This window comes from Phacochoerus africanus, chromosome 2 (assembly GCF_016906955.1).
Source record: "Phacochoerus africanus isolate WHEZ1 chromosome 2, ROS_Pafr_v1, whole genome shotgun sequence".
Taxonomy (NCBI): Eukaryota; Metazoa; Chordata; class Mammalia; order Artiodactyla; family Suidae; genus Phacochoerus; species Phacochoerus africanus.
Genome location: NC_062545.1, coordinates 262,848,053 through 262,861,645, shown reverse-complemented (window position 1 = coordinate 262,861,645; position 13,593 = coordinate 262,848,053). Strand labels below are relative to the sequence as shown.

Below are 13,593 nucleotides of genomic sequence, written 5' to 3'. Positions count from 1 at the left end.
CTTTCACGTCTATAGCAAAGATTCAGACATATATATTTATATATACATGTTTAAATATATATATAACATATTTATATACATGTATAACTGAATCTTTGCTGTACACTTGAAACTAAGAACACTGTTACAATATTGTTACAATTTCAGATTCTTCTCCATTATAGGTTATTACAAGACATTGGGTATAGTTCCTTACACTATAGTAGGTCCTTGTTACATAAGTTATTCTTAAAATACTTCATTTTTCATACTCTTTCCCCATTAGTATAGATGTCTGGAAAAACAAAAAAACGTTTAACAAATAGGAACAGGAGTTCCCTGGTGGCCTAGCATGTTAAGGATCCAGCACTGTCACTGCCCTGGTGCAGATTCGACCCTTGGCCTGGGAACTTCTGCATGCTGCAGGCACAGTCAAAAAACCCCAAACAAACCCCACATAAAAATATGAAGCTTAGTAGTATATACAAAGAACTGCAGCCTCAGGGAATATTTAAACACTGGACCACGCCAGGGGACATAACTGGATAGTATTCAAATACCATAGCATTCAAATATCCTAACAAGGTTAAGAGTACTTAGAATCATGTGTCACATTTGCCAAATTAAGAATTTATTTTGCTTCCAAAGCTTATTTCTTGGAATGCCATTGGTAGGATTTGTATAAAGTATACTACGTTTATGACTTACCTTGTTTGTGAGAATAATTCACGATTTACAGCAGACAGGGCTAGATACACACACTTAATGACATTCAGGACATGGCAACAATCATAGGCAAGACTGACTAGACAGAAACCCTTTCTCTCCTACGTGTTCCTGTCCTGGTTCTCTTAACCTTCAACTCTGTATGTTACAATGTCTTGCTCTAGTTTCTTTTATTTGATGAAGATGGATTCCTTCAAACCAGTAACGTCTCTATGCTTTTAAGTATTCATAGATAATTTTAATTAATACTTTCTCATTTCCTCAACTGATTCTCCCAGGGATTTTGGACTCAAAAAACATTTCCTGAGAAATGCTGGGAAGGAATTCCCATGTGGAAACCCTAATCTAGGTTCTAGTTCCAGCTCCCTCAGCAGCATCCAGAAGGAAAGTGTGGCACAGTAGTCAAGCCATGTAAGTTGGAGTCATGAAAACACTAAAAATTAAACCTCTCTAAATCTGTTCCCTCACCTGTTGAATGAAGATATTTATCACCAACCTCCAGATCTGTGGGGAGAAGTAAACAATGTAATATACCAATTACCACAGAGATGTTTTAGGAACAGAAAACTCTTCCTTTAGAGTTGGCCACAGTGGGCTCTCTGGGTATTTGGCCTACAAAGAGATATATATATCCAACCTCTTTTAAAGAGGCAGTAAGAGCATCAGATTTAGAATCAGATGCTTGGGTTCAGAGCCTAGCTCTGCCACTTAATGTGTGTGTGTGTTTTTGTTTGTTTGGTCTTTTTGCCTTTTCTAGGGCCACTCCTACAGCATATGGAGGTTCCCAGGCTAGGGGTCTAATCGGAGCTGTAGCTGCTGGCCTACACCAGAGCCACAGCAACGCAGGATCTGAGTCGTGTCTGTAACCTACACCACAGCTCACGGCAACGCCGGATCGTTAACCCACTGAGCAAGGCCAGGGATCGAACCCGCAATCTCATGGTTCCTAGTCGGATTCGTTAACCATTGAGCCACGACGGGAACTCCCTCTGCCACTTAATTTTAAGTGTCTCCTGCTCTCTGATCTCAGGTTTCATCTGAAAAGTGAAGATGACACTGAGTTATAAGGGTAAAATATGTTGAGAACTTAAGACAGTACCTGACAGAGAGCTGGTGTTTTGTCCCTGTCCTCTATGTCCTATAGTCAGTTGTGACACTGGGGCAAAGGAAACCACCCAAAAACCGTTTTCAATGCACATCACCATACAAAATGACCCAAGGAAGGCCAGAGATAGAAAGAAAAGTCTTTGGAATTAATCCCCACTTTAACAAAGTTCAAGGAAAAAAGGTGGATTTTCCCAATTCCATAAGTAGTAAGGTAACTGAACTATAAAGAAAGCTTTAGCTATTCAAATCCTTAATACACCAATTTGGGAAACATGTGCCAAACCCTGAGCACGAGATCAAAGAGATTCAAATGTACCCCTTACCTCCAGCAGCTCATAGTCTAGAAACAGGAGATTGTGTTGCAAAGGGCTAATAGGATGCCAAGGCACAAGAGAGTCCTTCCAACCAGGGCTGCCAGGCCTTGCAGAGGAGCAACCAAATCTCACAAGCTCTCATGCAGGAGGGCACTCAAGTGCAGGGGATGGCCTGAACACAGGGGTGGCAGCACAGCACACTGGAGCCACGCACATGCCAGCGGAGGAGAGGAGAGGTGGAAGGTAAAGATGGAAAAAGTGAGTTGAGGCAAGGCTAAAAGGACCTTGAAAGCCAGACCAAAAAATTGGACTTTATCCTGAAAGCAACACATGCAGTCCATTTAGGCTCCTAAGTACATTTTTGGTAGGGTTTACTTTACACAAGATTTTCAGGTAGGGTTTATTTTACACAAGATTTTCATCTGCACCAGAAATATCTGTCATAAAAAAGGACATCACCATTATCATTATCATTCTCTTTCTTCTCCTGGGGCAGCCCTTCCAAATTCCCACTGGCTATCACATAGATGAACCTCTGGACCTTTGGAAGGGGCTCAGCCTAAAGTTCCTAAAAGGTCTTCAAGGAAGGGCCCTTAGAGAGCCTCCCTCCCTGTGTTCCTCATTAGTTTCAGATCCAAGAAGCACAGAAGGTGTCAGAACCAGAGCCTGGCTGTATCCCTCCCACACACTCTTCCCTCTGGGAAGACACAGGATTCCACAGGTGTCTGTGGACCCCCATCTAAACTTCCCATGGTGCCCCCAGAGTGGAGGCACCTTGTGACAAAGCCAGGTCAAGTCTCTCTTCTCACCCCACAGGGCTCTGCCCTCCCTGTCCTCCTCCACCTGATATCCACAGAGGAGGTATAAGACAGCACCAGACAGAGGGAGCAGTCCTGGCTGTGCCATCTGTAAGGCAACATGCCACCCCCTTGGGGACCTCAGTGCAGTTCAGTTTCCTTTAGCAATCTAAATGGAGACTGGCTTAGGCTACTGGTTTACAAATTTTTAACAAAGACCTAGCTTGATACATAAAAATAATAAAAGCACATCGGTACCAGCTTAAGTATGAGTAGGGGCCTCATACCCTTAACCCCCACCCAGGTAGCCCCCAGGGTACCTCTGTGAACAGCTGGGGCTCTGTGGAGCAAGTCTGAAAAACCTAGGGCTAGCAGTTCCCCACGATTCTTCCTATTTCAGGATGCTCAGTTCCAATGCTCAGGTGGAAAGGTTAAGTGTAGTGGGCTCAGAATCTCTGTCTCCACTGGACAAGGCACCAGGATCTTCTGATGTCAGTCACATTCAGGCTAGCAGAGTCAGCTCCCACCCTGTGAGGCTATGTCTAAGCCCTAAGATTCCCCCAGTCCTACATGTACTGAGGAAACCCAGTCTCCCTTCCTCAGGACTCAGAATAACAACAAACACCTCCTCTAGCTAAGAGAAATAATCCTGCTTGTCCCTGAAATTCCATGAACAATTCATCCTTTTGGATACAGCTCTTCCAAGTTCCCCTAGAAGGTGGCAGTCATTCCACACACTTCTGGGTAGCAGGTCATTGGGTCCAATCCTCAGAGAAGCAGGAGAATAATAACTAACTAGGTGTTCAATATAGGCTCAGTGACTGCAGGTGACAAACCTCACCCTCAGTGCCACCTCCCCTTGGCCCCTACACACAGTCATCTTCACCCTCCCCCCTGACCACCTTTAAATATGATGCATTCCGAGACAAGTTCCACTGGGTTCTTGCTTAGTTTGGCCCAGGGTCCTCTTCCAGCCTCAGGAACCTTGGACCTTCATCCTTCACAAGTTACTTAGCTCCTCTGTGCTGACAAAAGCTTGGAACCCAAAGATGCTAGGAGGCAAAAAAAAGCCTATCCTCCTCCAGAGAGTAGCTGATGAAGGCCAGAGGCAGCCAGCAGGATGAACAAGGAGCCCCTACTCATTCCTCCTCCATGCCCTCCTCCAGCCACTTTAAATAGTGCACATCTCCTTGGTCCATGGGAAGACTGAAGATCTCCGGGATTTCAAAAGGATGCACCAACCTTTGGAAAGAAGGCAGAGCCCTGTGAGTGACTAGGATTAGAATCAGCCTATGCAATGAAATCCAACTGGCCCAACTCACTTGAGGCCTCCCCGATTTGCCTGCAGCCCAACTGTCTGGCCCCACAGCCCACCACTCCTGAACCTGTTACCATCTGTCACCAAGTGATGAGTTAGGCCAGACGCTTTAACTTTTTTTTTTGGGGGGCTGCACCCTCAGCATATGGAGGGTCCCAGGTTAGGGGTCGAATCAGAGCTGTAGCTTCTGACCTCCACCACAGCTCACGGCAATGCTGGATCCTTAAGCCACTAAGGAAGGCCAGGGATCGAACCTGTGTCCTCATGGGTGCTAGTCAGATTCATTAACTGCTCAGCCACGATGGAAACTCCTGGTCAGATGCTTTTAGTCTCACGGACATGGGTTCAGATTCAAGTCTGCCGCTATGTAAGCATGGACAAATCACTTTATTTCCCTAAAGGCCCTATGAAAGAGGGAATAAAAATGGTATCTACATGACTGGATTGCTGAAGATTAAATGAGACAAGGTATACAAAACACCGACCTGGTACACTGACTGGCACTGTATGCATTCATTAATGTTAGCCACTACCTGTATTACCATCCAGCACTCACCACTGTGCCTTCCCCAAACAACTCCTCCTTCCCCCCCTACTTCTGTACTCTCTTCTCCACCTAGTTCTCCCTGCTCCTGCAGATTAACTGAAAGCCTCTCTGTTCCTCAAGACTCGACTCAACCACTGACCTTTCCCCAGGGACCCTCCCTGACCATCCAAACCACAGCAATCTTCCCCTTCTCCCTGTTTCACCTGGCCCTTGGCACACAATGCAAGTTCTTTTCACTTTCCAACATGAAGAAACCTAAAGCCTTGGGCCTCAGTCTCATCTGTCAAATGGGAGTAATAATTCTGTTTCCTTTTTGCTGAATTAGGCACTGTAAAGTTCTCACGAGATAGGACGCTTACTATCATGTGTATGTAGGTGCTTAAACATCAGGAATAAGTGGGGTAATTTTATCCAAGGCCTGAGAACAATGACTTTTCTTAATTTCACGGATACCTAGGCCAGTGTGTTTCATTTATTTATTTATTTGGCCTTTTTAAGGCTGCACCCATGGCATATGGAGGTTCCCAGGCCAAGGGTTGAATCGAAGCTGCAGACGCTGGTCTGTACTACAGCCACAGCAACACAGGATCTGAGCCTCATCTGTGGCCACAGGTCAAGGAAACGCTGCATCCTTAACCTGCTGAGCGAGGCCAGGGATTGAACTTGTGTCCTCATGGATGCTAGTCAGATTGTTTCCTCTGAGCTACAGCGGGAACTCCTGTGTTTTATAAGCAGACATACAGAATTCAGTATATATATGTCTGAATACTACTGAGACACACAGAATAAGGCACTGGAGGAACACTTTAGTATTAGAGCTGCCACTGATACAGCACTTCATGTGTATACTGTGTCACATACATTGGCTGTAATATGCATAACAACCCAAGGTACTAGTATGGTCCCCATTTTATACATGGGGCAACTGAGGCTCAAAAAGTTAAGTAATCTAACACATTTCTGCTACAACCACAAGTGGAGAAGCCAGGATGAGACCCTTGAGGTCAAGCTCTGGGGTTTACTGTCTTAACCCTGAAGCTGTCCCTCACAATCTGGCTGTAATTTCTCAACACTGCTGGTTCTACCAAGGGTGCCCTATTTCCACACCTGCACTACGGTGGTAACACGAGGGCCTACTCTACCACTGGATCTGAGACCTGATACAGCCATATAACCACAGAATCCTGCCTGGTTTCTCAAGAAGTAAAAGGAACGGGTCTGTATCATCCAGACAGGTGACTTGCATCCATGGCTACACAGAAGTCAAACTGAGTGCTTTGAAGAACACCATTCTTGACCCCCATTCCAGTTGCATAAAGTCAGAAGTTGGAGATGGAATCTAAATTAGTAATTTGAAAACATCTCCTCGTGATTATAGTATGTAGCCAACATTAAGAATCACTGGTTTAGGGAGTTCCCGTCGTGGCACAGTGGTTAACGAATCCGACTAGGAACCATGAGGTTGCGGGTTCGGTCCCTGCCCTTGCTCAGTGGGTTAACGATCCGGCGTTGCCGTGAGCTGTGGTGTAGGTTGCAGACACGGCTCGGATCCCGAGTTGCTGTGGCTCTGGCATAGGCTAGTGGCTACAGCTCCGATTCAACCCCTAGCCTGAGAACCTCCATATGCCACGGGAGCGGCCCAAGAAATAGCAACAACAACAACAACAAAAAGACAAAAAAAAAAAAAAAGAATCACTGGTTTAGGAATTCCCATCGTGGCGCAGTGGAAACGAATCAAACTAGAAACCATGAGAGTGAGGGTTTGATCCCTGGCCTTGCTCAGTGAGTTAGGGATCCGGCATTGCCATAAGCTGTGGTGTAGATGGAAGATGCGGCTCGGATCCAGTGTTGCTGTGGCTGTGGTGCAGGCTAACAGATGCAGCTCTGATTTGACCCCTAGCCTGGGAACTTCCACATTCCTTGGATGTGGCCCTAAAAAGCAAAAGATCAGTGAGTCTCAAGCTTTTAGTGTGCATAGGAATCACCCAGGGAGCTTGTTAAGTTGTAGTTGATTCAGGAGGTTTGGGGTGAGTGCAAGATTCTACAGTTCTAGCAAGCTTCCAAGTGATGCCAATTATTCCAAAACTACACTCAAAATGATAACTAAGAATTTAGGCCAGTGCTCCTCAAAGTGGAGTCCACTAACCCCTGGGGAACTCGAAGTCTTTCAGGAGGTTCAGGAGGCCAAAACTATTTTTATAATAATACTAACTTATTGAGTATCTTTTTGTTATGTTGACATTTGCACTAATGTGCAAAAGCAATGATGGGTAAGACTGTAGGCCTTAGCATGCATTAAGACAAGGGCACCAAACTGTACTGCCATTGTATTCTTCATCATCACATCACATCGTCACTCCCTTGAGGGAGTTTCCTATTGTGGCTCAACAGGTTAAGAACCCAAGTGATATCCATGAGGATACAGGTTCAATCCCTGCCTTGCTCAGTGGGTTAAGGATCCGGCATTGCCGTGAGCTGTGGTGTAGGTCGCAGACACAGCTCAGATCCCGTATTGCTGTGGCTGTGGTGTAGGCCAGAAGCTGCAGCTTTGATTCTACCCATAGCCCGGGAACTTCCTTATGCCACGGGTAAGGCCCTAAAAAAGCAACAACAACAACAAAGACTAAGATGGGATTTGAATACAGTTAACTATGTAAACAAAGTTCTTCTGGGTCTTCAATAATTTTTAAAAGTGTAAAGGGATCCTGAGACAAAATTTTGAGAACCGCTGCTTTAAAACTAACTCACACTTCAGATGAAGAGTCTGAGGGACAGGGCCTCACCCAGGGCCATGTGGGAGGCTCCAGGTCTCCTACTTTTCAAGCTCACTCAGGCAGTTTCCTATCCTGGCTGGGAGGAGACAACACTATTACCTGATATAGCTGGACAGCAAACGAACTTTGGAAGTCTTTGTCTTTATTATCTGTAAAAGAAAAAAAGAAAAGTAAAACTCACTGCTTTAGAACCTCAGCCCCAGCTCTGCAGTTGCTCATTGCTCGTTTCTCTGGCTAATTAGGAGACAGCATTCCTACAGGTCCCCAGGCCCCTGTCACTGGCTCACACATGAACCTAGGGCATCTTATGTGGGGCAAGAACCTTAGCCAGTTGATCTTTGCTAATTTTTAATTGGAACCTTGGTCTCATTCTTCCCCATCAAGGCCCCATCCCCCTATCCTCACTCACCAATAGGATCTCAGTGGCTTCTTCTATTTCTCCATTCCAAAAGTACCTGGGGAAGGGAAAAACAAAAAAATGATCGTGCTCACAAGATGAGTTCAGTGAAATAAACTTGGCCTAATTAGGTGACTTACTAAGATGGAAACTTGAAAAATCTTGCCAAGCTCATATTAAAAAAGCCTAGAGCTGGCCAGAGTCCTACACGTCATCTGGTCCAAATATGCTTCTGGTACCTACCTTAAAATTCCTGGAGAAGAGAGGCTCACCATCTCTTGAGAAAGTCCACCTACCTTAAAGGTTTTCACATGAGATGGCTTTTCTTATGATGTACCAACATTTGCCACCCAGTTGTTTTCTCCAACTTCCGCATGAAGATCCAAACCAGGACAGCCCTGCAGAAACTCCTATACATTCTCTCCTCCATACTGGGCATCCCTAGTTCTTTCAATGCTCATCCCATACTCATGGCTTCCAGGTACCTCCCCATCCTTTGGACTGGTACTATTTCTGTCACTGACTCTCAAAATTGAGTGCCCACCAATGGGTAAATTAAAAAGCACACAAAGATTCAGGGAGGAAACGAGCCTTATACAATATGGAAACAGGTCCACGAGTCAAAAACAAAGTCAATGACAATGTTTAGAAAAGAGTATGAGAAGAGCATCACTGGAGGGAAAGAAATAAGTATATCTATGCTGACCCAGGGCAAGTCCAAAATGATAGGTCATTGGCCTTACCTGTCTCACACAGCTATGCTAAAAACATGAATTTTAAGGAAGGAGGAACCTATGAGGGGGCCAGTAGGCTAAAATTCTATTCTAGTTCCCAAGCTCTGGCTTCCAGACTGGCTTTATGTGAATCACCTATAAAACTTTTTTTCCCCTCTTTTTTTAGGGCTGCACCTGTGGCATATGGAAGTTCCTGGGCTAGCGGACAAATTAGAGCTGCAGCTGCTGGCTGGCCTATGCCACAGCCATGCTGGATCCAAGCCATATCTGCAAGCTAAACCACAGCTCACAGCAACACCAGATCCTTAATCCACTGAGCAAGGCCAGGGATCAAACTTGCATCAATGGATACTAGTTGGGTTCTTAACCCACTGAGCCACAAGGGGAGCTCCTATAAAACAACTTGAAATTTCAGAGACCAAGGCCTACCCTTAGGAAGACTGAATAGCTCCAGAACAGAACTCAGGAATCTGAAGACTACCCAAATTTGAGAGCCATAGCTACAGATGACGTGAGCTACTAAAGGAACAGACACTGCCAGGTAAGAGAAGGCTCTCAATATACAGCACTTTTTTGTTTTGACCTTTAGACATTATTTCTCTTTCTCCCTCCTTTTCATCAGGAGAGAAAGGAGATGAGAAACAGGCTGATCAGAGAGTTCAAGGCACAAATAAATCCTGCACAGCTATTACTGGATTTCTGAAATATTTTGATAAGGGAAATGGTATAAATCAGGCATAAGTAAAGGAGCTGATAAAATGAAAAGCAGACAATACTCAGAAACAGCCTGTCACATATGCTAAACTCTCAAAGTTTTCCAGAAAACCCAAAAGTAATGGAAATTATATTCTTTGATATCCCTAGTTGGCTTACTCAGGGGTGGCATGTTCAGTCTGACTTTTTAAAAAAATTTTTTTTTGGTCTTTTTGTCTTTCTGGGGGGAGGGGGCTGCACCCACGGCATATGGAAGTTCCCAGGCTAGGGGTCTGTCTAATCGGAGCTACAGCTGCTGGCCTACACCACAGCCACAGTGATTCCAGATCCAAGCCACATCTGCCACCTACACCACAGCTCATGGCCCTCCCTCAAGGCCAGGGATCGAACCTGCAACCTCATGGTTCCTAGTTGGATTCAGTTCCGCTGTGCCACCATGATGACGGGAACTCCCAGTATGACTTCTTTGTTGACAGTAAGCTTATTGATTTAAACAAACAATGTGCAAACCAGATTCACTGTTCCTAAACTGTAGGGTTTTTTCTCCCTTCTGTAAAGACAGGCTGTTTTTGCTTTTGCTGAATGACAAACCCACTGGTTGATTTCCTTTTAATGCAAATTAATAGTTAACTCCTGATTAATTAGATGCCTTTGAGTTGTTCTTTGACAATTCCCCACGAGTTACAGTGCTCTTCCCACCAGGCAGGACCTATCTTAACACTCCCACTGACCACAGCAAAACTCAGAGTGAGGGAGTTCCCGTCATGGCTCAGCCGTCACAAACCTGACTAGTATCCATGAGGATGCAGGTTTGATCCGTGGCCCTGCTCAGTGGGTTAAGGAACTGGCGTTGCCATAAGCTGTGATGCAGGTCGAAGATGAGGCTCGGATCCTGTGCTGCTGTGATATAGGCTGGCAGTTGTAGCTCTGATTCAACCCCTAGCCTGGGAACTTCTATATGCCATGGGTGCAGCTCTAAAAATAATAAAACAAATAAAAAAACAAAAAAACACACGAAAACTCACAGCGAGGATGCCTTAGGCAGGATGTTCACAGAGGCAGCCAGCTTCTTATCCAGTATCGCCCTAAAACAAAGAAAGACAGTTACTGGGGCAAGTGTCCAGCATCTTAAGAGAAAGGATAAGGGACAGGAGTTCCTAGGAATTACCCAGGAAACCTAAGTCTAAGTGGATAACCACTTAGAGTGCCTCTCTCCAACTCAAATCAACACATTCCATGACTACAGCGCACAGACCCTCTGAAGACAGTTGTTTATAAGTCTTTCCCTGGGTGAGGACAGAAGCAGGAAAGCAGTTATAAGGACAGGCCCAGTCTGCTTAGGGAATGGGAATTTATCAGCACTGGACAGAGAACAAAAAGACCTGGGTTCCATTCCAGCCCTGCAGGAGGATGGCTATGTGGCCTTATGCAAGCTTTCTTTTTTTTTTTTTGTCTTTTTTGTTGTTGTTGTTGTTGCTATTTCTTGGGCCGCTCCCGCGGCATATGGAGGTTCCCAGGCTAGGGGTGGAATCGGAGCTGTAGCCACCGGCCTATGCCAGAGCCACAGCAACGCGGGATCCAAGCCGCATCTGCAACCTACACCACAGCTCACGGCAACGCCGGATCGTTAACCCACTGAGCAAGGGCAGGGACCGAACCCGCAACCTCATGGTTCCTAGTCGGATTCGTTAACCACTGCGCCACGACGGGAACTCCCAAGCTTTCTTTTATTCTAGGGATAAGTACTGGAGCACCTGTTCAAGACAGGCACAACCCCTCACTCAACCCAACTCTCCTGCTGTATAACGAGATGACTGGTTCAGTCAGTGGTTTCCAACCCTTTTCACCAGCAAGAACTCCTTTCATTATGCCACCTTCTTCTCCTTTTCTGTCTCAGATATGTATTGGGCTGACACTCGGTGTTTCTGGTCTATAGACAACCATGTGACCACAAGGAACTGATACAACTCCAAAGAAGAGCAAAAAAAGGCATCATATCCTGTTTGTCTTTAGCAAAAATAGGCTCTGTTTTTATTTTGTAAAGGTTTCTACCACAGCCCTAAGAGCACAATCATCACCTTTTCAGACCTCTAAAAACTTTTTTTTTTTTTGGACAGATCAGAGGTTAGAATTTCTGCTCTGACAGTCTGATTCCTATGCACAATAAAACACGCCTGAAGTAATACAGGTGTCACAGAGACAGTCACCAAGTCATAGATGCAAAAAAGTGCTCCTGAGTATCAAATCCCCAAGCCCTCAGAATCAGGCAGGCCCCGACAAACCCCTCAGATTTCAGGCAGCCAAAGGGGCCTCGTCTCAGTCCTCTGAAGAGCGTAGCCCCTGCCAAATAAACCTCATGTGAGCCCTGATTACTGATCTCTCCTTCCCTCAGTCACGGCCAAGAGAAGTGACCTACTTTCTCTTTCCCTGAGGGCCAGGCTGAACAGCTCTATTTAAGGCTCCACATTAATGTGGTATTACCACCATCCTTGTTACCTTGGAAAGTTCCAGGAGATAAATAAATCCCTGGGTGTAGGAGAGGCATACGGCACAAATTTGTTTAGGCAACTGCTGCAAGTCTTGCTCAATCAAGTGATCTGCTAAGAAATTACATTTCATTGGTTCTGAAGGTGGCAAGCAAACACAGGGACTCAGCTAAACCTCTAGAAAAAAATAACTCATTGCCTAACAGGCCTCCAATCTCTTTGGGAGTGTGAACGCCTTGATGACTAATCATACCTATAAAATTATAAAAGACTATGCTATTCACAAAGCCCCTATGGCAGGGAGTTCCCATTGTTGTGCAGCAGAAATGAATCTGACAAGAATCCATGAAAATTCAGGTGTGATCCCTGGCCTCGCTCAGTGGGTTAAGGATCCGGCACTGCCGTGAGCTGTGGTGTAGGTCGCAGACGCGGCTCAGATCCGGCATTGACCTTGCTACCAAAATTTACTATCAGGGTATTTCGCATTCAAAAAAGATGCTACCTAAAATACTCTACGCAGCAAGATTATCATTTAGACTAGGAAAGAGAAAGATTCCTCAGATAAGCAAAAATTAAGGGAATACAGCAATACCAAACCCATCCTTAAGGAAATATTGAAAGGACTTCTCAACAGAAAAAAAGCCAGAATCTATAGGAAAGAGAAAATCGTAATTGGAAAGTAAATCACTTAAATGAGCCAGTACACAGGAAAAAAAAGTTTTTTTGTGTGTGGAAACAAAGACAGTCACAATGAACAGCAAAAGGATAAACACAAAGATGTAAAAGAGGATATCAAAATCATAAAATGTGGGGGAGGAGAGTACAAAAATATAAATTTTTTTCTAGAATATATTTGAACCTATACAATTACCAGTCTAATAAGGCAGGTAGATGGGGAAGGGGTTAACATTCAAAAAACAAGGTAACCACAAATCAAAAACATAAAATAAATTCACTAAATCCAAAAATGAGAAAATACAAGCATAAAAGGACATCAAATCACAAAAGGCAAATCAAAAAGAAAAAGGAACATAGAAAAAACACAGAATCAACTGGAAAACAATGTTTAAAATGGCAATAAATACCTATCTATCAATAATTACTTTCAATACCAATGGCGTAAATGCTCCAATCAAAAGACAGAGAGTAGCAGATTGGATTAAAAAAAAAAACAAGAACTTACAAGAGTTCCCACTGTGGCACAGTGGTTAACAAATCCCACTAGGAACCATGAGGTTGCGGGTTCGATCCCTGCCCCTGCTCAATGGGTTAACGATCCAGCATTGCCGTGAGCTGTGGTGTAGGTTGCAGACTCGGCTCGGTTCCTGTGTTGCTTGGCTCTGGCGTAGGCTGGCAGCTACAGCTCCGATTCGACCCCTAGCCTGGGAACTCCATATGCCGCGGCAGTGGCCCAAGAAATGGCAAAAAGACCAAAAAAAAAAAAAAAACCCAAGAACTTACAATATGCTGCCTACAAGAGACCCACTTTAGGGCAAAGGACACATAAACTGATAGAGGATGGAAAAAAATTCATTAAAAATTCATGCAAACAGAAATAACAATAAAGCAGGGGTTGTAATACTCATATCAGACAAAGTAGACTCTAAAAGGCCATAAAGAAAGATAAAGAAGGACGCTATATAATGATAAAAGGAACAATACAAGAGGATTTTACACTTGTCATCATTTATGCACCTGAA

General features: G+C 44.6%; 1 protein-coding gene across 4 annotated transcripts in view; it reads right to left on the bottom strand.

Annotated features, from left to right (window-relative positions):
* The window catches only part of LOC125120300 (protein CutA homolog), a 49,004-nt gene that overhangs the window by 18,842 nt on the left and 16,569 nt on the right, over positions 1-13,593 (bottom strand). For 2 of the 4 annotated variants that reach the window (XM_047768288.1, XM_047768291.1), the window contains exons 3-5: positions 10,433-10,492; positions 7,972-8,017; positions 7,662-7,711 (exon numbers count right to left, since the gene is read on the bottom strand). In XM_047768288.1, the coding sequence (XP_047624244.1) occupies positions 7,662-7,711; positions 7,972-8,017; positions 10,433-10,492 (156 nt within the window). Of the gene's footprint in view, positions 1-2,407; positions 4,166-4,483; positions 4,646-7,661; positions 7,712-7,971; positions 8,018-10,432; positions 10,493-13,593 lie in introns of those variants that run through there. The other 2 variants (XM_047768289.1, XM_047768290.1) reach the window with 2 other exon arrangements.